The sequence below is a fragment of the Oncorhynchus mykiss genome, chromosome 26, assembly GCF_013265735.2.
Source record: "Oncorhynchus mykiss isolate Arlee chromosome 26, USDA_OmykA_1.1, whole genome shotgun sequence".
NCBI lineage: Eukaryota > Metazoa > Chordata > Actinopteri > Salmoniformes > Salmonidae > Oncorhynchus > Oncorhynchus mykiss.
Window position 1 is genome coordinate 42,232,878 of NC_048590.1, and position 25,567 is coordinate 42,258,444.

Sequence of the window (25,567 nt, forward strand, 5' to 3'; positions counted from 1 at the left end):
CTCTCCCTCCCTTCTCTCTGAACAGTATGTTCCTCTACTCTCTGTGTACAGTATTTGTTTCATCCTTCCATGTGAGAAACAAATTAGAATACTTTAATGAACTACAGTTGCTTAGCTGTACTAAACCACCAATCAACAAGAGATACACAACATAGTTGCATGCAGGTAGTGAATGCAGTAAATACCCCAGGTCTCTGGCTGTTGCCGTGAAGGAAGTCTACCGTGCTTAATGTCCAATACTTTCTCACACACTCTGAAATTAGGGTTGTTCATTTAGGCACCAAGCGGAAGTAAACACTCAAACAGGGAAGAGCCTTATTTGACTTGTCCAATAAGAAACACACATTTTTATTTTCCAGGGCATAACATTTTGAAATGCTTTGCAATGTTCCCTAATTAGTGCTGAGGGATTCACTGAAATTGCTGTACATTTTCAGTTTTCAAACCACGTATTCACCAACGTTGGCTCAATAATTTGAATTCCATCTTGTCCATTTTTATTTTTTTTACCCAAACCGACCTCAAAAGTAACTAATCGCTCAGCACTTTATTTTTTTTAATTTAACCAGGTAGACCAGTTGAGAACAACTTCTTCTCATTTACAACTGCGACCTGGCCAAGATAAAGCAAAGCAGTGTGACCAAAAACAGAGTTACACATGGAATAAAACAAACATACAGTCAATAACACAATAAATCTGTATACAGTGTGTGCAAATGAGGTAAGGCAATAAATAGGCCATAATGGTGAAGTAATTACAATTTAGGAATTAACACTGGAGTGATAGATGTACAAGTAGAAATACTGGTGTGCAAAAGAGCAGCAAACAAAAGAAAAAAAAAAAAGAAAATATGGGGATGAGGTAGGTGGTTGGATGGGCTATTTACAGATGGGCTGTGTGCAGCTGTAGCGATCGGTAAGCTGCTCTGACAGCCGATGCTTGAAGTTAGTGAGGGAGATGTCTCCAACTTCAGTGATTTTTAATTTTTTTATTTCTATTTTTGTGATTTAAAAAAAAAAATTTGTGTGCAATTTGTTCCAGTCATTGGTAGCAGAGAACTGGAAGGAAAGGCGGCCAAAGGAGGTGTTGGCTTTGAGGATGACCAGTGAAATATACCTGCTGGAGTGTGTGCTACGGGTGGGTGTTGCTATGGTGACCAGTGAGCTGAGAAGGCAGAGCTTTTCCTAGCAAAGACTTATAGATGACCTGGAGCCAGTGGGTTTGTTGACGAATATGTAGCGAGGGCCAGCCATCGAGATCATACAGGTCGCAATGGTGGGTAGTACATGGGGCTTTGGTGACAACAGATGGCACTGTGATAGACTGCATCCAATTTGCTGAGTAGAGTATTGGAGGAAATTTTGTAAATGACATCGCTGAAGTCAAGGATTGGCAGAATAGTCAGTTTTACGAGGGTATGTTTGGCAGCATGAGTGAAGGAGGCTTTGTTGCAAAATAGAAAGCTGATTCTAGATTTAACTTTGGAGTTTACACTCTAGCCAGACACCTAGGTATTTATAGTTGTCCACATATTCTAAGAACTATCCCAAATGAACAGGACCCAGTGCTGCTCAGTCAGCCCATGTTCCCCTTTACTGAAGCCATTTTCAAGTCATTTCCTGTTTCAGTCTTTTCCAGGCTGGAGTATAACAGCTGCATGGAGGATGATGTAATCACTGGGTTGTTCTAGTCAACAGAGCAGCAAGTAGAAGAATGCATCTAGGGCCTTGATGAAATCAAACTGTTTTGATAACATAATGATGCCATATCTCCTCAGGTGATTGTTGTGATGTCATGACAGAAATTGTATTGATTATTTATGAAGTCATTTTTGCATCAGCAGATGCCACACAGTGCTATACAGAAACCCAGCCTAAAACCCCAAACAACAAGCGATGTGGAAGCACGGTGACCTGGAAGAAACCTAGATGGGTTCCAGGCTCTGAGGGATGGCCAGTCCTCCCTCGTCTGTGTTGGGTGGAGATTATAGGAGTACATGGCCAGAGTACATTGTACATTTAGATTGTAATTTACCTGAGATTATAAACTGGCACGGTCAAAACATATTCAATGGTGGTGAAGAAACTCCTGCAGGCTCTAGTTTTATCTTGATTATTGTCCAGTCATGTGGTCGAGTGCTGAAGGAAAGACCTAGTTAAGCTGCAGCTGGCCCAGAACAGAGCGGCACGTCTTGCTCTTCATTGTAACCAGAGGGCTGATATAAATACTATGCTGCCAGTCTCTCTTGGTTAAGAGTTGAGAGACTCTGTTTATAAGAAACGTGTTGAAAATCCCAAATTGTTTGCATAGTCAACTTATCCCACCAGACATGCCACCAGGGGTCTTTTCACAGTCCCCATCCCATATTGCTCAAATAAACTGCAAACCTGGTTTGTTTAAAAAACAAAAACAAAGTGACACCTCAGGGCACAACACCTCTCCCGTGTTTCACCTAGATAGTTTGTGTGCATTGATATGTTGGCCACATGTTCCTTTTTTAATGTACTTCTGTCCTTGAGCTGTTCTGGTCTATTTAATGTTCTGTATGATGTCATGTTTCGTGTGGACCCCAGGAAGAGTAGCTGCTGCTTTTACAACAGTTAATGGGGATTTAATAAAATACCATGATGTCCTCAGGGGACTGTTGTGATGTATTATTCTGACAGTCAAATTGAGGTCATAAATCCTTAGTCATTGTTCAGTAAAGGCAGTCTGTACATATAGCCACCACAAATATTAAACAATGGTCACATCCTAGTGTCAAATTTGAAGGTACAGCATAGTCATTTTCTATTGGCCCATAAATTAGAATCTGCAACGTAGTCCTTTTTGAATGGCCCTTAAACTTGGCCTGGTAATATTGTCCTGTTTGATTGGCCCTTAAATTTTGTCGTTGTAGGAGAGCCGACTCTGTTGTTCACTTGTGGGTGTCACTGGTTGCTTGGCAACAACAGTGAAAGCCTAACTGTTGTGATGACAGGTTCTAATAGTGTCCACCCTACATTATCTGCCTCCAAGGGAGAGATATGGAGGGAGAGAGAGGAACTGAGAGATGGTGAAAGGGACAGAGGGCAGGAGAAAAGAAACGAGAGAGGGAGGGGTCAGCACAGCAGTCCGTAGAAGACTAAACGAGAGAGGGAGGGGTCAGCACAGCAGTCTGTAGAAGACTAAACGAGAGAGGGAGGGGTCAGCACAGTCTGTAAAAGACTAAACGAGAGAGGAGGGGTCAGCACAGTCTGTAGAAGACTAAACGAGAGAGGGAGGGGTCAGCATAGTAGTCTGTAGAAGACTAAATGAGAGAGGGAGGGGTCAGCATAGTAGTCTGTAGAAGACTAAATGAGAGAGGAGGGGTCAGCACAGTCTGTAGAAGACTAAACGAGAGAGGGAGGGGTCAGCATAGTAGTCTGTAGAAGACTAAACGAGAGAGGGAGGGGTCAGCACAGTAGTCTGTAGAACACTAAATGAGAGAGGGAGGGGTCAGCACAGTAGTCTGTAGAACACTAAATGAGAGAGGGAGGGGTCAGCACAGTAGTCTGTAGAACACTAAATGAGAGAGGGAGGGGTCAGCACAGTAGTCTGTAGAACACTAAACGAGAGAGGGAGGGGTCAGCACAGTAGTCTGTAGAACACTAAACGAGAGAGGGAGGGGTCAGCACAGTAGTCTGTAGAACACTAAATGAGAGAGGGAGGGGTCAGCACAGTAGTCTGTAGAAGACTAAACGAGAGAGGGAGGGGTCAGCACAGCAGTCTGTAGAAGACTAAACGAGAGAGGGAGGGGTCAGCACAGTAGTCTGTAGAACACTAAATGAGAGAGGGAGGGGTCAGCACAGTAGTCTGTAGAAGACTAAACGAGAGAGGGAGGGGTCAGCACAGTAGTCTGTAGAACACTAGAAGTGACTTTTCTGGTTTGGATATCAGTTAGGGGTAAACCTCAGCGCTTGAACAAGACATGTTGATAAGACCAGGAAGGGAGGTTTGTGATAGGGGTAGAGAGAGGGGGGTAGTGATATGTTGCTGCAAAGTGTGTGATGGAGAAATGTGGTTTCATGATGTGACTGGTCTGTCCTTCCTCTTGCTTGATCAGCAAACTTTGCCTCGTCTGGTCTCCTCCCCTGTTTTGAAAAGACACACACACACACACACACACACACACACAGACACACGTAACAAGAGAGTAGGACATAGAACTGTGTGTAGTATTCCTCTTGGCATTGATGGGTAGTCTGGCGTGAGTCAGGCAGGTTAGGGTCTGGCGTGAGTCAGGCAGGTTGGGCGGAGGGGAGATTTCAGACGAGACACTGACTGAATAGAAGAAATGCTTTGTCTCTTTGAACTGCTCTGATCTGGAGCGTGTGTGTGTGAGTTGTAAGCCTTTGAATGTGTGTTGAATGTGTTTGCCAGTCACTAGCCTCCATGAGTCAGTCAGGTGTCATCTCTCTATCCTAACCAACAGCTGGAAAACTCATGAATAGATGACCCCCCCCCCCCCCCCCCCCCGGTTCCTCCTGGTAGTTTGTGACAAGGGGAGGTCAGTCGAGTCCGAAGGATTCCTGTGTTGCAGCAAAGCATGTAATGGGCTATTTCGCTTCCTCCCCTCCCTCCCTCTCTCTTTCTCTCTCTCTCTCTCTCTCTCCCCCCCCCCCCCCCCCCCCCGGGCCCCGAAGACATGGACGTTGATTAAGGGAGCCCTCCACATCTCTGATTCAGAGGGGTTGGGTTAAATGCGGAAGACACATTTCAGTTGAATACATTCAGGTGTACAACTGACTAGGTATCCCCCTTTCGTTTTGCTCTCTCGTTCCATCTCGCTTTCTCTCTCTCGCATTCACTCTGGTGAATCACTGTGTAATTACTACAGGAACCTGGGATAAAGGCCCACTGTGTGGGGCCATCCAAGTGGAAGAGATTGGGTTACTCACTGTAAAATTATTTGCACATAATTGAATAATATTCTCCTCCAGTTTCCCATCAAAATACAAAGAGAGAACAGACAGCTGGGAGGAAGAGGAGAGGGTGAATAGAGATGTTTCTAGACCTCCACAACATTGTTCTCTAACTAGATAAGGAGCACCATGGATTTGCCTTTTCCTCCCATCTCAGCCCTCTATAAACATACCTGTCCACACAGACACACGCCTACGCAGACTTGACATTGTGCAGAAAGGAACTGGTCATTCAGATCAGTGATTTCATTAAGATAGAATTGTGCCACCCCTTGTCTCCTAAGTCCACAGCCTGATCAAATCATACGGATGGAAGGATGGATCTTCGAAGTGTTGGAACTGAGCCTGCAGCCTGATCGGATCAAAGGGAAGCATTAATTAAAGCAAGAAGGGAAGAAAGGATGCACGTTTGAAGTATTGGAATGGCACCGGCGGCCTGCTCTGCTCATAGTGGCTATCATCCTGCTTGTGTTTGGAAACAGGCTGCGAGGCAGAATGTGTGTGTTTGTGGTCTGCTGCTCTGGGAGAAACACTCTGGTGTAAAGTTTCCCCTACGTACAGTTCTAGAATCATCTTCAATTCTCCCAATCCTAATATTACCATTAGTGGGGAAAATGCTAAACTGTCCCAGGATCAGTGTCTAGGGGCAACTTAATCCTGGGAGAGAGGAAGGATATAGGGAGTATGCTCTAGGGATTCTCCATAGCCACAGCAGCTAGCGCTACAGACTGTACCTGTCACCTGACTCAAATGGGGGAGGTACTAGTAACTTTCTTCCAGCAAGGTTCCAGCATCTTTGTTGGATGCGTAGCCAGGCCTGCACAATGCAGCTCTGCTCGGCACAGCTTTAGTATTGTGGTGTGAAAACGGTATTAAAGGGGACTGGCTAGGCTAACAGCTAGCGGTGCCATAGTGTCCAGTAGAGTCCAGTCCCCCTGCTCTCACACTTCCTGGTAGTGTACATCAGGAAGCTTCCCACAGCACAGAGGTCAGGGGTCAATCCAATAGGAAGAGACTGCTACCTGACGACTGTCTCCTCAGGAAGACATACAGATTGTGGAGAAACAGACTGTTTTCGGTACAGTGGAGGCTGGTGGAAGAAGACATTGAAAGACCATTTCATTGTAATGAATGAACGATTTGTTTAATACCGTTCTATGTAATCTATTCCAGACATTACAATGAGTCTGATTTAAAGTGACACCAGCCTCCACTGTTGCAGTCGTACCCTGTTGAAGACCGAGAGAAGACATGCTAGATAAAATAGTTCTAGTATCTAATAATAGGCTAGCCTCCAATGTTATCTCTCTGCATTCCTGACAACACTGCCATATTTCAGGTTGTCATTTTATCTCTGGAAATTTGCTTGTGTGTCATGTTCACAACTTTGACATTTCTTCTGGCATCTCTCCTGCGTGCGGAATTCAATTGTCATTGACATTCTGCAGTCATTGACATTCTGCAGTCCCATTCATAGGTGTGTGTTTGCTCTGGTCTGGCCCCTGTGCCTCTCTGATAAAATATCCATTAGTATGGCACCTTTATGAAGCCTTTCACTGTGGAGCAGTGAAAGGAGGAGTTGTTCCCCTCTGCCCACCACAGCCCCGTTACCTGTGGCCTGGCCACACTGGGCCTGTGTTGGGAGACCCAGAGTCATGACTTACTGGGAGGGAGGAGTTGTTTCAGCTGGAGGGTTTGGGTTTGTTGGCCTGTGTACTGCAAATCGTGTGTGTGTGTGTGCGCCTAATACAGGATGTGTGCCAAAAGTGGGAGTGTACCTTCAGTAAAGGATTCCTACACACTGAACAAGGCTGCAAAGCTGAAATGTTTGTGTTCTGTAACCCTGATGCAGTGAAAACAATACAAACCATAATAATAGAGTTAAGGGAGCTTCATACTACATTTTTTTGACCATCACACCTTTTTGCTTATCTGAATTCACCTGTTTTATGTACCAACCAAACTTCTGGGAGAGTGCCAGGGTCCCCTTTTTGAAAAGGGACGTACAGAAAAAGTGTTTTCCTTCCTTCAAAGCTGATTTTTGACAAACTCACTTTGTCCTCCAACTGTGAAATGGCTTCTACCCAAGGGTAGACTGGGCTTTCACAGCAGAGAACACACACTGCTATGGGTACTGGGACGTTACTAGAATGGTGACCTACTGGGAGGCATGGAACTAGAGGGTTACTGGGACGGTTACTGGGAGGCATGGAACTACTGGGAGGGTTACTGGGAGGCAGTTGGTATCCAGGCCCTCTGGTTCTTCAGTGGACTAGCACGATCATGTACACTCTATAACGGGGGCCGAGCACCGTCGCGTACACGCTGTAACGGGGGCCGAGCACCGTCGCGTACACGCTGTTGATAGTTTAAAAGTGGAGTTCTCTCATCTCTTCTGTACCCAGAACTGCAGAATTGCAGGTTCCTCAGTGGCTTAGCACGACACACACACTGTACGAATGTGTCTTCAGGTCTGACATCAGGGGATTTACATGCCAAGAGGAATGCTGAGAATTTTTAGGTGTGGTTTGTTAGAGGTGAGAGTACTCTGCTGTACTACGTACTGGACTGGATGTAATCTGCTCCCCTAGTTGACATCTACAGTGGGAAGCAAAAGTATGTGAACCCTTTGGAATTACCTGGTTTTCTGCATAAATTGGTCATCAAATTTGATCTGCTCTTCATCTAAGTCACAACAATAGACACTGTGCTTAAACTAACACACAAATGATTGTATTTTTCTTGTCTATTGAATACATTTTTTAAACATTAAAAGGGTAGGTTGGAAAAAGTATGTGAACGCCCTAGGCTAATGTTTTCTCCAAAAGCTAATTGGAGTCAGGAGTCAGCTAACCTGGAGTCTAATCAATGAGATTGGAGATGTTTGCTAGAGCTGCCTTGCCCTCACAAATTTGAGTTTGCTATTCACAAGAAGCATTGCCTGATGTGAACCATGCCTCCAACAAAAGATCTCAGAAGACATAAGATTAAGAATTGTTAACTTGCATAAAGCTGGAAAGGGTTACAAAAGTATCTCTAAAAGCCTTGATGTTCATCAGTCCACGATAAGACAAATTGTCTAGAAATGGACAAAGTTCAGCACTGTTGCTACTCTCCCTAGGAGTGGCCGTTTTGCAATGATGACTGCTAGAGCACAGCGCAGAATGCTCAATGAGGTTAAGAAGAATCCTAGTGTCAGCCTAAGATTTACAGAAATCTCTGGAACATGCTAACATCTCTGACGAGTCTACGATACGTCAAACACTAAACAAGAAGGGTGTTCATGGGAGGACACCACGGATGAAGCCACTGTTGTCCCCCCAAAAAGCATTGCTGCACGTCTGAAGTTTGCAAAGTGCACCTGGATCTTCCACAGCACTTCTGGCAAAATATTCAGTGGACAGATTAAACTATAGTCGAGTTGTTTGGAAGGAAAACACAATATTGTGTGGAGAAAAGGCACAGCACACCAACATCAAAATCTCATCCCAACTGTAAAGTATGGTGGCGGGAGCATCATGATTTGGGGCTGCTTTGCTGCCTCAGGGCCTGGACAGCTTGCTATCATCGGAAAAATGAATTCCCAAGTTTATCAAGACATTTTGCAGGAGAATGTAAGGCTATCTGTCCGCCAATTGAAGCTCAACAGAAGTTGGGTGATGCAACAGGACAACGACCCAAAAGACAGAAGTAAATCAAAAGAGTGGCTACAACAGAAGAAAATACGCCTTCTGGAGTGACCCAGTCAGACCTCAACCTGATATTAAAATGCTGTGTCATGACCTCGAGCGGTTCACACCAGACATCCCAAGAATATTGCTGAACTGAAACCGTTTTGTAAAGAGGAATGGTCCACAATTTCTCCTGACTGTTGTGCAGGTCTGATCTACAGAAAAGGTTTGAGGTTATTACTGCCAAAGGAGGGTCAACCAGTTATTAACTCCAAGGGTTCACATACTTTTCCCACCCTGCACTGTGAATGTTTACACTGTGTGTTCAATAAAGACATGAAAACATGTTATTAGTTTAAGTAGACTGTTTGTTGTGACTTAGATGAAGATCAAATTGTATGACCAATTTCTGCAGAAATCCAGGTATTTCCAAAGGGTTCACACAGTTTTTCTTGCCGCTGTAACTGAGGTTCAGTTGGTATGAATCTGGCACTGCCAATGTCATGGGTTCAATTCCTGCAGGGATTACATATTAGTGTTAGTACACAGATTTAATATACATTTCTGCAGTCCCTGTGTGACTGGATGAAATCGACTGCTAAGTGGCATCTTATCTATGGTGATATGAACACATGATTTGATGATATACTGTGTATTGGTTCAAATGTAGTGTACTAAACACACTGTTAGTTTTCTAACAGTAACAGAACTGATACTTTCAGCTCCTAGGAAATTAAATGCTACACTGTGGTAACTAGAGGCAACAGGAGAGAAGAATAGTCCTCTCAGAGGGGTGAGGAGTTGAATGTCACTGAGTTTAGGGTGTGTGTGTGTACTGCATGTTTCGGGGCTTTAAGCTGACCTTTTTTACAAGGCGCCTGTGTTGAATAATGTAGGCGCACACACAAATGTAGGAGCACAATGAAAATGAGGTAGTAAACTAGAATCCTTAATTTTCTGTGTACTGTTGGTGTGTTTCTGAAGGCACTCGATTCTGTGTATCATGCAGCTCAGGTTTATTACCAACCAAAAGCACCTGACTCACCGCTGTGATCTCTATAGTGAAGTTGGCTGGTCATCACACTGCTGTGATCTCTATAGTGATGTTGGCTGGTCTTTACACCGCTGTGATCTCTATAGTGATGTTGGCTGGTCTTCACACTGCTGTGATCGCTATAGTGATGTTGGCTGGTCTTCACACTGCTGTGATCTCTCTATAGTGATGTTGGCTGGTCTTCACACTGCTGTGATCTCTATAGTGATGTTGGCTGGTCTTCACACTGCTGTGATCTCTATAGTGATGTTGGCTGGTCTTCACACCGCTGTGATCTCTATAGTGATGTTGGCTGGTCTTCACACTGCTGTGATGTTGGCTGGTCTTCACACTGCTGTGATGTTGGCTGGTCTTCACACTGCTGTGATGTTGGCTGGTCTTCACACTGCTGTGATGTTGGCTGGTCTTCACACTGCTGTGATGTTGGCTGGTCTTCACACTGCTGTGATGTTGGCTGGTCTTCACACTGCTGTGATGTTGGCTGGTCTTCACACTGCTGTGATGTTGGCTGGTCTTCACACTGCTGTGATGTTGGCTGGTCTTCACACTGCTGTGATGTTGGCTGGTCTTCACACTGCTGTGATGTTGGCTGGTCTTCACACTGCTGTGATCTCTATAGTGATGTTGGCTGGTCTTCACACCGCTGTGATCTCTATAGTGATGTTGGCTGGTCTTCACACTGCTGTGATCTCTATAGTGATGTTGGCTGGTCTTCACACTGCTGTGACCTCTATAGTGATGTTGGCTGGTCTTCACACCGCTGTGATCTCTATAGTGATGTTGGCTGGTCTTCACACTGCTGTGATCTCTATAGTGATGTTGGCTGGTCTTCACACTGCTGTGATCTCTATAGTGATGTTGGCTGGTCTTCACACTGCTGTGATCTCTATAGTGATGTTGGCTGGTCTTCACACCGCTGTGATCTCTATAGTGATGTTGGCTGGTCTTCACACTGCTGTGATGTTGGCTGGTCTTCACACTGCGGTGATGTTGGCTGGTCTTCACACTGCGGTGATGTTGGCTGGTCTTCACACTGCGGTGATGTTGGCTGGTCTTCACACTGCTGTGATGTTGGCTGGTCTTCACACTGCTGTGATGTTGGCTGGTCTTCACACTGCTGTGATGTTGGCTGGTCTTCACACTGCTGTGATCGCTATAGTGATGTTGGCTGGTCTTCACACTGCTGTGATCTCTATATAGTGATGTTGGCTGGTCTTCACACTGCTGTGATCTCTATAGTGATGTTGGCTGGTCTTCACACTGCTGTGATCTCTATAGTGATGTTGGCTGGTCTTCACACCGCTGTGATCTCTATAGTGATGTTGGCTGGTCGTCACACTGCTCTGATCGCTATAGTGATGTTGGCTGGTCTTCACACCGCTGTGATCTCTATAGTGATGTTGGCTGGTCGTCACACTGCTGTGATCGCTATAGTGATGTTGGCTGGTCTTCACACTGCTGTGATCTCTATAGTGATGTTGGCTGGTCTTCACACTGCTGTGATCTCTCTAGTGATGTTGGCTGGTCTTCACACTGCTGTGATGTTGGCTGGTCTTCACACTGCTGTGATGTTGGCTGGTCTTCACACCGCTGTGATCTCTATAGTGATGTTGGCTGGTCGTCACACTGCTGTGATCTCTATAGTGATGTTGGCTGGTCTTCACACTGCTGTGACCTCTATAGTGATGTTGGCTGGTCTTCACACCGCTGTGATCTCTATAGTGATGTTGGCTGGTCTTCACACTGCTGTGATCTCTATAGTGATGTTGGCTGGTCTTCACACTGCTGTGATCTCTATAGTGATGTTGGCTGGTCTTCACACCGCTGTGATGTTGGCTGGCCTTCACACTGCTGTGATGTTGGCTGGTCTTCACACTGCTGTGATCTCTATAGTGATGTTGGCTGGTCGTCACACTGCTGTGATCGCTATAGTGATGTTGGCTGGTCTTCACACTGCTGTGATCTCTATAGTGATGTTGGCTGGTCTTCACACTGCTGTGATCTCTATAGTGATGTTGGCTGGTCTTCACACCGCTGTGATCTCTATAGTGATGTTGGCTGGTCTTCACACTGCTGTGATCGCTATAGTGATGTTGGCTGGTCTTCACACTGCTGTGATCGCTATAGTGATGTTGGCTGGTCTTCACACTGCTGTGATCTCTATAGTGATGTTGGCTGGTCTTCACACCGCTGTGATCTCTATAGTGATGTTGGCTGGTCGTCACACTGCTGTGATCGCTATAGTGATGTTGGCTGGTCTTCACACTGCTGTGATCTCTATAGTGATGTTGGCTGGTCTTCACACTGCTGTGATCTCTCTATAGTGATGTTGGCTGGTCGTCACACTACTGTGATCTCTATAGTGATGTTGGCTGGTCTTCACACCGCTGTGATCTCTATAGTGATGTTGGCTGGTCTTCACACTGCTGTGATGTTGTCTGGTCTTTACACTGCTGTGATGTTGGCTGGTCTTCACACTGCTGTGATCTCTATAGTGATGTTGGCTGGTCTTCACACTGCTGTGATGTTGGCTGGTCTTCACACTGCTGTGATGTTGGCTGGTCTTCACACTGCTGTGATGTTGGCTGGTCTTCACACTGCTGTGATGTTGGCTGGTCTTCACACTGCTGTGATGTTGGCTGGTCTTCACACTGCTGTGATGTTGGCTGGTCTTCACACTGCTGTGATGTTGGCTGGTCTTCACACTGCTGTGATGTTGGCTGGTCTTCACACCGCTGTGATGTTGGCTGGTCTTCACACTGCTGTGATGTTGGCTGGTCTTCACACTGCTGTGATGTTGGCTGGTCTTCACACTGCTGTGATGTTGGCTGGTCTTCACACTGCTGTGATGTTGGCTGGTCTTCACACCGCTGTGATGTTGGCTGGTCTTCACACTGCTGTGATGTTGGCTGGTCTTCACACTGCTGTGATCTCTATAGTGATGTTGGCTGGTCTTCACACCGCTGTGATCTCTATAGTGATGTTGGCTGGTCTTCACACCGCTGTGACCTCTATAGTGATGTTGGCTGGTCTTCACACCGCTGTGATGTTGGCTGGTCTTCACACCGCTGTGATGTTGGCTGGTCTTCACACTGCTGTGATGTTGGCTGGTCTTCACACTGCTGTGATGTTGGCTGGTCTTCACACTGCTGTGATGTTGGCTGGTCTTCACACTGCTGTGATGTTGGCTGGTCTTCACACTGCTGTGATGTTGGCTGGTCTTCACACTGCTGTGATGTTGGCTGGTCTTCACACTGCTGTGATGTTGGCTGGTCTTCACACTGCTGTGATGTTGGCTGGTCTTCACACTGCTGTGATGTTGGCTGGTCTTCACACTGCTGTGATGTTGGCTGGTCTTCACACTGCTGTGATGTTGGCTGGTCTTCACACTGCTGTGATGTTGGCTGGTCTTCACACTGCTGTGATGTTGGCTGGTCTTCACACTGCTGTGATGTTGGCTGGTCTTCACACCGCTGTGATGTTGGCTGGTCTTCACACTGCTGTGATGTTGGCTGGTCTTCACACTGCTGTGATCTCTATAGTGATGTTGGCTGGTCTTCACACCGCTGTGATCTCTATAGTGATGTTGGCTGGTCTTCACACTGCTGTGACCTCTATAGTGATGTTGGCTGGTCTTCACACCGCTGTGATGTTGGCTGGTCTTCACACTGCTGTGATGTTGGCTGGTCTTCACACTGCTGTGATGTTGGCTGGTCTTCACACTGCTGTGATGTTGGCTGGTCTTCACACTGCTGTGATGTTGGCTGGTCTTCACACTGCTGTGATGTTGGCTGGTCTTCACACTGCTGTGATGTTGGCTGGTCTTCACACTGCTGTGATGTTGGCTGGTCTTCACACTGCTGTGATGTTGGCTGGTCTTCACACCGCTGTGATGTTGGCTGGTCTTCACACCGCTGTGATGTTGGCTGGTCTTCACACTGCTGTGATGTTGGCTGGTCTTCACACTGCTGTGATCTCTATAGTGATGTTGGCTGGTCTTCACACCGCTGTGATCTCTATAGTGATGTTGGCTGGTCTTCACACTGCTGTGATCTCTATAGTGATGTTGGCTGGTCTTCACACTGCTGTGACCTCTATAGTGATGTTGGCTGGTCTTCACACCGCTGTGATCTCTATAGTGATGTTGGCTGGTCTTCACACTGCTGTGATCTCTATAGTGATGTTGGCTGGTCTTCACACTGCTGTGATCTCTATAGTGATGTTGGCTGGTCTTCACACTGCTGTGATCTCTATAGTGATGTTGGCTGGTCTTCACACCGCTGTGATCTCTATAGTGATGTTGGCTGGTCTTCACACTGCTGTGATGTTGGCTGGTCTTCACACTGCGGTGATGTTGGCTGGTCTTCACACTGCGGTGATGTTGGCTGGTCTTCACACTGCTGTGATGTTGGCTGGTCTTCACACTGCTGTGATGTTGGCTGGTCTTCACACTGCTGTGATCGCTATAGTGATGTTGGCTGGTCTTCACACTGCTGTGATCGCTATAGTGATGTTGGCTGGTCTTCACACTGCTGTGATCTCTATATAGTGATGTTGGCTGGTCTTCACACTGCTGTGATCTCTATAGTGATGTTGGCTGGTCTTCACACTGCTGTGATCTCTATAGTGATGTTGGCTGGTCTTCACACCGCTGTGATCTCTATAGTGATGTTGGCTGGTCGTCACACTGCTCTGATCGCTATAGTGATGTTGGCTGGTCTTCACACCGCTGTGATCTCTATAGTGATGTTGGCTGGTCGTCACACTGCTGTGATCGCTATAGTGATGTTGGCTGGTCTTCACACTGCTGTGATCTCTATAGTGATGTTGGCTGGTCTTCACACTGCTGTGATCTCTCTAGTGATGTTGGCTGGTCTTCACACTGCTGTGATGTTGGCTGGTCTTCACACTGCTGTGATGTTGGCTGGTCTTCACACCGCTGTGATCTCTATAGTGATGTTGGCTGGTCGTCACACTGCTGTGATCTCTATAGTGATGTTGGCTGGTCTTCACACTGCTGTGACCTCTATAGTGATGTTGGCTGGTCTTCACACCGCTGTGATCTCTATAGTGATGTTGGCTGGTCTTCACACTGCTGTGATCTCTATAGTGATGTTGGCTGGTCTTCACACTGCTGTGATCTCTATAGTGATGTTGGCTGGTCTTCACACCGCTGTGATGTTGGCTGGCCTTCACACTGCTGTGATGTTGGCTGGTCTTCACACTGCTGTGATCTCTATAGTGATGTTGGCTGGTCGTCACACTGCTGTGATCGCTATAGTGATGTTGGCTGGTCTTCACACTGCTGTGATCTCTATAGTGATGTTGGCTGGTCTTCACACTGCTGTGATCTCTATAGTGATGTTGGCTGGTCTTCACACCGCTGTGATCTCTATAGTGATGTTGGCTGGTCTTCACACCGCTGTGATCTCTATAGTGATGTTGGCTGGTCGTCACACTGCTGTGATCGCTATAGTGATGTTGGCTGGTCTTCACACTGCTGTGATCTCTCTATAGTGATGTTGGCTGGTCGTCACACTACTGTGATCTCTATAGTGATGTTGGCTGGTCTTCACACCGCTGTGATCTCTATAGTGATGTTGGCTGGTCTTCACACTGCTGTGATGTTGTCTGGTCTTTACACTGCTGTGATGTTGGCTGGTCTTCACACTGCTGTGATCTCTATAGTGATGTTGGCTGGTCTTCACACTGCTGTGATGTTGGCTGGTCTTCACACTGCTGTGATGTTGGCTGGTCTTCACACTGCTGTGATGTTGGCTGGTCTTCACACTGCTGTGATGTTGGCTGGTCTTCACACTGCTGTGATGTTGGCTGGTCTTCACACTGCTGTGATGTTGGCTGGTCTTCACACTGCTGTGATGTTGGCTGGTCTTCACACTGCTGTGATGTTGGCTGGTCTTCACACCGCTGTGATGTTGGCTGGTCTTCACACTGCTGTGATGTTGGCTGGTCTTCACACTGCTGTGATCTCTATAGTGATGTTGGCTGGTCTTCACACCGCTGTGATCTCTATAGTGATGTTGGCTGGTCTTCACACTGCTGTGATCTCTATAGTGATGTTGGCTGGTCTTCACACTGCTGTGACCTCTATAGTGATGTTGGCTGGTCTTCACACCGCTGTGATCTCTATAGTGATGTTGGCTGGTCTTCACACTGCTGTGATCTCTATAGTGATGTTGGCTGGTCTTCACACTGCTGTGATCTCTATAGTGATGTTGGCTGGTCTTCACACCGCTGTGATCTCTATAGTGATGTTGGCTGGTCTTCACACTGCTATGATGTTGGCTGGTCTTCACACTGCGGTGATGTTGGCTGGTCTTCACACTGCGGTGATGTTGGCTGGTCTTCACACTGCTGTGATGTTGGCTGGTCTTCACACTGCTGTGATCGCTATAGTGATGTTGGCTGGTCTTCACACTGCTGTGATCGCTATAGTGATGTTGGCTGGTCTTCACACTGCTGTGATCTCTATATAGTGATGTTGGCTGGTCTTCACACTGCTGTGATCTCTATAGTGATGTTGGCTGGTCTTCACACCGCTGTGATCTCTATAGTGATGTTGGCTGGTCTTCACACTGCTGTGATCTCTATAGTGATGTTGGCTGGTCTTCACACTGCTGTGATCTCTATAGTGATGTTGGCTGGTCTTCACACCGCTGTGATCTCTATAGTGATGTTGGCTGGTCTTTACACTGCTGTGATGTTGGCTGGCCTTCACACTGCTGTGATGTTGGCTGGTCTTCACACTGCTGTGATCTCTATAGTGATGTTGGCTGGTCTTCACACCGCTGTGATCTCTATAGTGATGTTGGCTGGTCGTCACACTGCTGTGATCGCTATAGTGATGTTGGCTGGTCTTCACACTGCTGTGATCTCTATAGTGATGTTGGCTGGTCTTCACACTGCTGTGATCTCTATAGTGATGTTGGCTGGTCTTCACACCGCTGTGATCTCTATAGTGATGTTGGCTGGTCTTCACACTGCTGTGATCGCTATAGTGATGTTGGCTGGTCTTCACACTGCTGTGATCGCTATAGTGATGTTGGCTGGTCTTCACACTGCTGTGATCTCTATAGTGATGTTGGCTGGTCTTCACACCGCTGTGATCTCTATAGTGATGTTGGCTGGTCGTCACACTGCTGTGATCGCTATAGTGATGTTGGCTGGTCTTCACACTGCTGTGATCTCTCTATAGTGATGTTGGCTGGTCGTCACACTACTGTGATCTCTATAGTGATGTTGGCTGGTCTTCACACCGCTGTGATCTCTATAGTGATGTTGGCTGGTCTTCACACTGCTGTGATGTTGTCTGGTCTTTACACTGCTGTGATGTTGGCTGGTCTTCACACTGCTGTGATCTCTATAGTGATGTTGGCTGGTCTTCACACTGCTGTGATGTTGGCTGGTCTTCACACTGCTGTGATGTTGGCTGGTCTTCACACTGCTGTGATGTTGGCTGGTCTTCACACTGCTGTGATGTTGGCTGGTCTTCACACTGCTGTGATGTTGGCTGGTCTTCACACTGCTGTGATGTTGGCTGGTCTTCACACTGCTGTGATGTTGGCTGGTCTTTACACTGCTGTGATGTTGGCTGGTCTTCACACTGCTGTGATGTTGGCTGGTCTTCACACTGCTGTGATCTCTATAGTGATGTTGGCTGGTCTTCACACTGCTGTAATCTCTATAGTGATGTTGGCTGGTCTTCACACTGCTGTGATCTCTATAGTGATGTTGGCTGGTCTTCACACTGCTGTGATCTCTATAGTGATGTTGGCTGGTCTTCACACTGCTGTGATCTCTATAGTGATGTTGGCTGGTCTTCACACCGCTGTGATCTCTATAGTGATGTTGGCTGGTCTTTACACTGCTGTGATGTTGGCTGGCCTTCACACTGCTGTGATGTTGGCTGGTCTTCACACTGCTGTGATCTCTATAGTGATGTTGGCTGGTCTTCACACCGCTGTGATCTCTATAGTGATGTTGGCTGGTCGTCACACTGCTGTGATCTCTATAGTGATGTTGGCTGGTCTTCACACTGCTGTGATCTCTATAGTGATGTTGGCTGGTCTTCACACCGCTGTGATCTCTATAGTGATGTTGGCTGGTCTTTACACTGCTGTGATGTTGGCTGGTCTTCACACTGCTGTGATGTTGGCTGGTCTTCACACTGCTGTGATCTCTATAGTGATGTTGGCTGGTCTTCACACTGCTGTGATCTCTATAGTGATGTTGGCTGGTCTTCACACTGCTGTGATCTCTATAGTGATGTTGGCTGGTCTTCACACCGCTGTGATCTCTATAGTGATGTTGGCTGGTCGTCACACTGCTCTGATCGCTATAGTGATGTTGGCTGGTCTTCACACCGCTGTGATCTCTATAGTGATGTTGGCTGGTCGTCACACTGCTGTGATCGCTATAGTGATGTTGGCTGGTCTTCACACTGCTGTGATCTCTATAGTGATGTTGGCTGGTCTTCACACTGCTGTGATCTCTCTAGTGATGTTGGCTGGTCTTCACACTGCTGTGATGTTGGCTGGTCTTCACACTGCTGTGATGTTGGCTGGTCTTCACACCGCTGTGATCTCTATAGTGATGTTGGCTGGTCTTCACACTGCTGTGATCTCTATAGTGATGTTGGCTGGTCTTCACACTGCTGTGATCTCTATAGTGATGTTGGCTGGTCTTCACACTGCTGTGATCTCTATAGTGATGTTGGCTGGTCTTCACACTGCTGTGATCTCTATAGTGAAGTTGGCTGGTCTTCACACTGCTGTGATCTCTATAGTGATGTTGGCTGGTCTTCACACTGCTGTGATCTCTATAGTGATGTTGGCTGGTCTTCACACTGCTGTGATCTCTATAGTGATGTTGGCTGGTCTTCACACTGCTGTGATCTCTATAGTGAAGTTGGCTGGTCTTCATTGACTCAGGCTTAAACATTGCCATACTATCAGGTCTCACTCCTTCTTACTTTTAACGGTTACTAAAATCCAGAATGGATCATGGAAAAGGTGTTTTAGCTACTCCGTTCTGTGGTCTTGGAATCATCTCCAGACTAGCTTGAAACCCGGCATCTTGTTTCCTTGGAGTTTAAAGGTTTGGTTGACTTACATGTTACTGAGACATGATAGTCATTAGGATATATCTGTGACGCATGTATGGTTCTGGAATTCTAATAAATGTGGGTTTACGTTAGACATTTTTTTTGACTATTTGTTCCAAACATTGTTCCTTTCTGCTGCCATCCTGGATGGACCAGGTCTCTTGACAAATATTTTTTTTTCTTAATGAGACGAACCTGGATAAATCAAGGTTAAATAAAAGCTCTTTGTCCTCCAGGTGGATGGAGGCGTGTCTGGACGAGGAGCTCCCGCCCACCACAGAGCTGGAGGAAGGGCTTAGGAACGGGGTGTACCTGGCCAAACTCGGCAACTTCTTCGCCCCACAAACCGTTTCCATCAAGAAAATCTACGACCGCGAGCAGACCCGCTACAAGGTGAGGACCGAGGAGATGCACTGTAACACACACACACACACACACACACACACACACACACACATACACACACAGGCTCCAGATAAGTGCAGGTTAAAGGGACAAAGATGTTCTTATATTCATTCAGTTACCAGAGGAGACAAACTCACATCTGACTATCCATCAAGGTGTAGGGGCAAGTTGCACCTAGACACTGATCTGGGGTCAGTTTAGCATTTGTCACCAATAATAGTCAAGTTTATGATTGGGGGAGGTGACGCTGATCCTAGATCTGTTTCTAGGGAAAACTTCACCCCGGAGCACCTATTAATGCCCCGAGGAAAAGACATGCATCAATGGTCCTATTCTATCAACACAGTTTGACTTAAGTTAAATAACCAAAAACAGACATTGTTATTACACTGCAAGAATGCGCCCAAGAAATCCCCCATCTCCAGTCTTACCTTGGAAATGTTTTAGTTGAATAGGACCCCAGGTTACTGTGACTCACTGTCTGAGTCAGGCTTGATTTACTCCATGGGGAAGGAATGAATCGTGTGTATTACTATAACTGTAATTGCTTGTTTGTTTATGTGTGTGTCACATTGTAACTCACTATGTTTTGTGTTTCATTCCTGCAGGCCACTGGGCTTCATTTTAGACATACAGACAATGTCATCCAGTGGCTAAACGCCATGACAGAGAAGGGCCTGCCAAAGGTGAGTGATGAGCTTACACACACACACAGACATAGCAGTCACTGTATTCTCAATACCAGGGAAGGGTATTTTACCCGTACCACTCCTGTGTAACAAGCCGGGGGTTGCCTGGATCCCACTCCCCTCAGCCCTGGGTCACGTTCAATAGGAACAAACGGAAGAATGTTTTGAAACATTCACATTCTTATTGGACAAGTCCAGGTAATATGTAATTAATTTCCTAGCGTTTTAGCATGTTTCGTGCCTAATGAAGATGTCCATCTGTCCGCAGATATTCTATCCAGAGACTACAGACATCTATGATAGGAAGAACATGCCGCGCTGCATCTACTGCATACATGCTCTCAGGTACACACACACACACACACACACACACACACACACACACACACACACACACACACACACACACGATGAATTTAAATTTGTATAGATTTTCTGAATACTCTAGGAAAACCTTTCATCACAAATCAGAGATGGCAGTGGTTCAAACTGTAGAACCCAGTTCCTACATCTGAATATCAAAATGTATTTTATCAAACAAAACTATGTTCCATTTTATCTCTGGGACCCTCAGGATGACAAATCAGAGCAAGATTACTGAGTGCATGTTATTTACCTTCAGAGATGAATGTATCAAACCAGTTGATAAGTGATCAGTTTGTTGTGCTCTCAAACCATATCATGCTATTTCTTTCACTATAATAGCTACTGTAAATTGGACAGTGCAGTTAGATTAACACGAATTTAAGCTTTCTGTCCGTATAAGACATATCTATGTCCTGGATATTTTGCTGTTACTAATAACGTCATTCTAGTCATATTAGCGCACTTTAGCAACAACCGTCCCGGTATAGGGACACCAATCCCGTAGATCCTTAAGAGGTTTAAAATTATATTAAACCCTGATCTGCCTCTCACAGTGCTACCTGAACTCTCACAGAAAAGTCACAATAGACAAATTGTCTATCGTAATATTTTATCTCAGTGAAAAATGTTTAACATTTTCTGCTTTGCTCTGTCCTACTCAATACTGCCTGTATGTGAAGTTGAAAACGTAGACTGGATTTGTGCATGTTTACTCTTTATGAGGTGAATGGTACGATTTTGGACTGCCTCAGCCTTGCGATGGCAGTTCACATCCCAAATGGCACCCGGTTCCCTATAAAGTGCACTACTTTTCACCAGAGCCCTATTGGCCCTGGTCAGAAGTAGTGTACTAAATAGGGAATAGGGTGCCATTTGGGACATAAGAAGTCTGTGTTAATAGAACATTCCGGCTGCATGTAAAATGGATGCTGAGCCTGTTCAGTCCAGATGCTGTACATCTACTGATCCATGTCCCAGATTGCACCGTATTTCCTTTGTAGTGCACAATATAGGGAACAGGGTGCCATTTGGGAAGGGTCCTTGGCCTTTTAGAGTCAGGAAGTCAACACTGCAGGACTGGGTGGCAGAGGGGGGTAGGAGGTGTGTGTGTGTGTGTGTGTAACCCCCAGCTCCAGTCCACACTAGATGAATGGCTGTTGACTACAATGCCTTCTGGCCCCCTCCCCTGGTGCCGAACACATGCCAGAACACAGCTCCAACAGCATGTTTATCTCTTTCTCTTTCCCCCACACAGTTTGTACCTGTTCAAGCTGGGTCTAGCCCCTCAAATCCAAGACCTGTATGGCAAGGTGGACTTCACAGGTGAGTGTGTCCCAATACCAGTGTTCAATTTTCTTTTTTCTCAACTCATTCAATTTGTCATTGTTAATTTTTTTGTTTTAAAGTCAAACAGTTAACACGACTAACATAACATATGATGTTAAACATGATATGGGGTTCAGTTGCTCACATACTGAACATGGATACATGTACTGTTAGTGACTTTAGATAAAGTGTCTTCTAAGTGACACGCAGGCATAGTGGTGGCTCCAGTCCTAAGTTACAGTTCCACAGGGAAGGGGTTTTACCAGGCAGCTAGCAACAATGTGAAAGTCATTAGTGATAGAGCAGCAACAGGAAACACCATCTGTCTGCCAAACGCCTGACCAGGGGGTATGTGTATTACTCTCAGGCCAGGAACAATCACCGTCTCCTGTCTGTTTAGCCTCTAATATACAGTTAGCCTACTATTTACAGTATGAAGGGTAATAATGTCCATTAAGTACAGTGTTTGGCTCCAACCTAGCACTAAAGTCTGATTCTACGAATCGCATACTCATCAAGAGATAATTAGTTGAATCTCTCTAGTCTGTCTATAATCTACAGTTTGAAGGGTACTGTACTTTAGCCAGTGTGGTCCAGTATGTGTAGGGTGTGTTTCCAACCCAGCACTAAAAAAATCTGTCCAGCCTCTAGCTCCTCTCTCTCTCCAGCCTCTACTCTGTCTTAGCCATGCTCCTCTCTCTTGCTCTTCTCTCTCCAGACTCTAGCTCCTCTCTCTCCAGTCTCTAGCCTCAGTCTTAGCCATGTTCTCGCTCGCCAGCCTCAGTCTTAGCCAAGCTATGCAGACACCTAAAGCTCAGGGAACACCCACTCCCCAGTGCCTAATACCATTTCCCTCCAAGTGCAAGAAATACACTCCCCTTTTGTACCATGATTGTTTACAGAACAACCCCTGCCCTCTCTCAGTACTCCCACCAAACAACTGTTGATAAACCTAATGCCTAACCAACTCTTTCTCCCTCCCCTCCTTTATACCTCACTCTCCCCCTCCTTTATACCTCACTCTTCCCCTCCTTTATACCTCACTCTTCCCCTCCTTTATACCTCACTCTTCCCCTCCTTTATACCTCACTCTTCCCCTCCTTTATACCTCACTCTTCCCCTCCTTTATACCTCACGCTTCCTCTCCTTTATACCTCACTCTTCCCCTCCTTTCCACCACTCAGAGGAGGAGATTAACAACATGAAGAGTGAACTGGAGAAGTACGGAATCCAGATGCCTGCCTTCAGCAAGATTGGTGGCATCCTGGCCAATGAGCTGTCAGTGGATGAGGCTGCGTGTAAGCACCTATCAGATATCACAGAGGGGCGGGTCTAACTGCCTGTTTGGTTGAGTGGCAGGACTAAGACTTTGGTTGATTTCAACATTTTATAACAAATTGAAAATGATGGTATAATATTACGTAACTTCTCTTTCCTTTTAAATCCATTTCTAAAAATATTCCACATTTCTGGTAATGAACTCCTCTCCTCCAGTGCATGCAGCAGTGATAGCCATCAATGAGGCCATAGACCAGGGGGTTCCCGAGGGCACCATGGCTGCCATGCAGAACCCCAACGCCATGCTGCTTCAGATGAACACCTGCTCTGCCCAGCACTACCAGGACATGCTGCACAGTGCCAAGGCTGAGAAGGTGGCCAACTCACGCAAACGGGTATGAGAGCTTGCTGTAAATACGGGGATAGAGAATGAGTGGCAGGGTTGGGGAGTCAATTCCATTTAAATTCTATCAATTCAGAAAGTAAACCGAAAGTCAAATTCCAATTGTTTTCAGTAATTCAGTTGACTGATTGAATTGGAATCCGCTTTTTGACTTGACTGATTTGAATTGGAATCCACCCCAAAACTGGCTGCTGTAGTAGTAGTGTTTTCTTTTATAAGTATATTTGGCTTTCTCCAGCTGTATAGTTCCTGTAAAGCGGTGACCCTCAATATTTCTCCTGGCGAGCTGGACTACAGTAGTGTTTTGGCCTCCGCTAAGTGCTATTTTAAATAATCATCTGATGGTCAACACCCTGATTAGCTGAATCAGCTGTTTCACTGCTGAGCTAGGACAAAAACCTGCAATACATTGTTTTTCATTGAGCAGACTTCAGGATCACTGGTTTAAATGTACAATGTTGATGTCACAAATCCATGCTTCTATGTACAACAGAACTAAAATATATGTATCTTGATGAGCAAGTTCAGATGGTACCTCCCGGTTTCAGTGTTTTGTTCCGTTTCATGCCTATTGAACACTACCCTGATGTTGCTCCTGTTGCGCTGTCCCTCCTACTGTAGCTGGGGGAGAACTCTGACGCAGAGAGAGATGTCTATGAAGAGCTCCTCACACAGGCTGAGATCCAGGGCAACGTCAACAAGGTCAACTGTGAGTAACACACACACACACTTCATTCTGTATGTTGATGAATCCACATGAGAATGCAGACATGTTTTTAAATGTTTATTAAGTTTGTAGTCAACAGACTCACAGATCTAACATCCCTGCATTGTTCGTTTTTTGATTCACTGAAGTGAGTTTTGCTTCTAGCTGATCTGGGGTCAGTTTTAAAACCTGATCCCCGATTTGTACCTAGAGGAAACTTCATCCCAGAGTGTTCTAATAGATTTTTCTAACGCTTTCCTCCCCCATCAGTGACCAGTTCCCTGAGTGCAGCCGAGCAGGCCCTGCTGAGTGGTGATGAAGACCGGCTGTATGAGGCACTTCGCTCCCAGGCTTTGGGCCTACACCGCCTGCAGGCCCAGAACAAGGGCTGGTACCTCAAACAGCTGATGGCTGCCCGCGAGGACAAAGAACAGGTACAGTAGGTGGAATTATTCCAGGTTATTTGTGATTCATCCCACGTTGGGATATCTGGAAGACCATTGCTTACAGCGGGGTTGTGTTCATTAGGGCAATAGACATTTGACAATGTTTTGAAACAGAAAATGTAAAAAAATTATGTTATTGGGCAAGGTAGTCACTCCCTGTTTGTCCGTTTTCTTCCTTTTGGTGCTTAATGAGCACGACCCTGGTTGATTTTCTATGTGATGTTGATCACCTCCCCCATATCTTAGATGTGAGCATGTTCACAGGTTTACACTGTTGAAAATTAAACTGAATATTCCACAACCCTGTTTAGAGTAGTTCCTTTCTTTGTCTTTCCCAGAATTCTCCAGGGGAGGTGCTGACTAAAGATGAGTTGCAAACTGGAGTAGATGCAGCCAATGGGATTGCAGCAGGCTACCAGAAAAGTAAGCAGCGGTCACTGCTCGGTCTGGGGTGAGGTGTACCCTAGGTACACATCTAGGATGTGCTTCTCTCGCCCAATCCTAACCTTAAAGGTCCAATGCAGACACTTTTATCTCCAAAATCATTTCTTAGTTGGGTAACAAATTAAGTGCCTTGCTGTTCTATTAAAATTGTCAAAAATAAACAAAAATAGCTTCTAAGCAAAGAGCCATTTCTCAAGCAAGAATTGAGACTGTCTGGGAGTGGTCTGAGTGGAGAGGGGAAAACTAGCTGTTATTGTCGAAGAGGTTTGGAACATAATAATATTCACAGTATTATTCATAATATTCACAGTATTATTCATAATATTCACAGTATTATTCCAACCTCATTGTATATCTATCTCAGAGTACCATTCAAAAGACACCTACTCATTCAAGGATTTTTCCTTATTTTTTTTACTATTTTCTGCATTGTAGAATAATAGTGAAGACATCAAAACTATGAAATAACACATGGAATCATGTAGTAACCAAAAAAGTGTTAAACAAATATTTGAGATTCTTCAAAGTAGCCACCCTTTGCCTTGATTACTGCTTTGCACACTCTTGGTATTCTCTCAACCAGCTTCACCTAGAATGTTTTTCCAACAGTCTTGAAGGAGTTCCCACATATGCTGAGCACTTGTTGGCTGCTTTTCTTTCAATCTGCGGTCCAACTCATCCCAAACCATCTCAATTGGTTTGGTGGTCCGG

General features: G+C 45.8%; 1 protein-coding gene across 1 annotated transcript in view; it reads left to right on the plus strand.

The window, feature by feature from the left end:
• The window catches only part of LOC110514283 (ras GTPase-activating-like protein IQGAP1), a 67,105-nt gene that overhangs the window by 10,286 nt on the left and 31,252 nt on the right, over nt 1-25,567 (plus strand). The window contains exons 3-11 of the mRNA XM_036964583.1: nt 19,030-19,186; nt 19,807-19,884; nt 20,156-20,232; nt 21,509-21,576; nt 22,764-22,877; nt 23,074-23,252; nt 23,882-23,969; nt 24,237-24,400; nt 24,751-24,835. Of these exons, the coding sequence (XP_036820478.1) occupies nt 19,030-19,186; nt 19,807-19,884; nt 20,156-20,232; nt 21,509-21,576; nt 22,764-22,877; nt 23,074-23,252; nt 23,882-23,969; nt 24,237-24,400; nt 24,751-24,835 (1,010 nt within the window). The remainder of the gene's footprint in view (nt 1-19,029; nt 19,187-19,806; nt 19,885-20,155; nt 20,233-21,508; nt 21,577-22,763; nt 22,878-23,073; nt 23,253-23,881; nt 23,970-24,236; nt 24,401-24,750; nt 24,836-25,567) is intronic.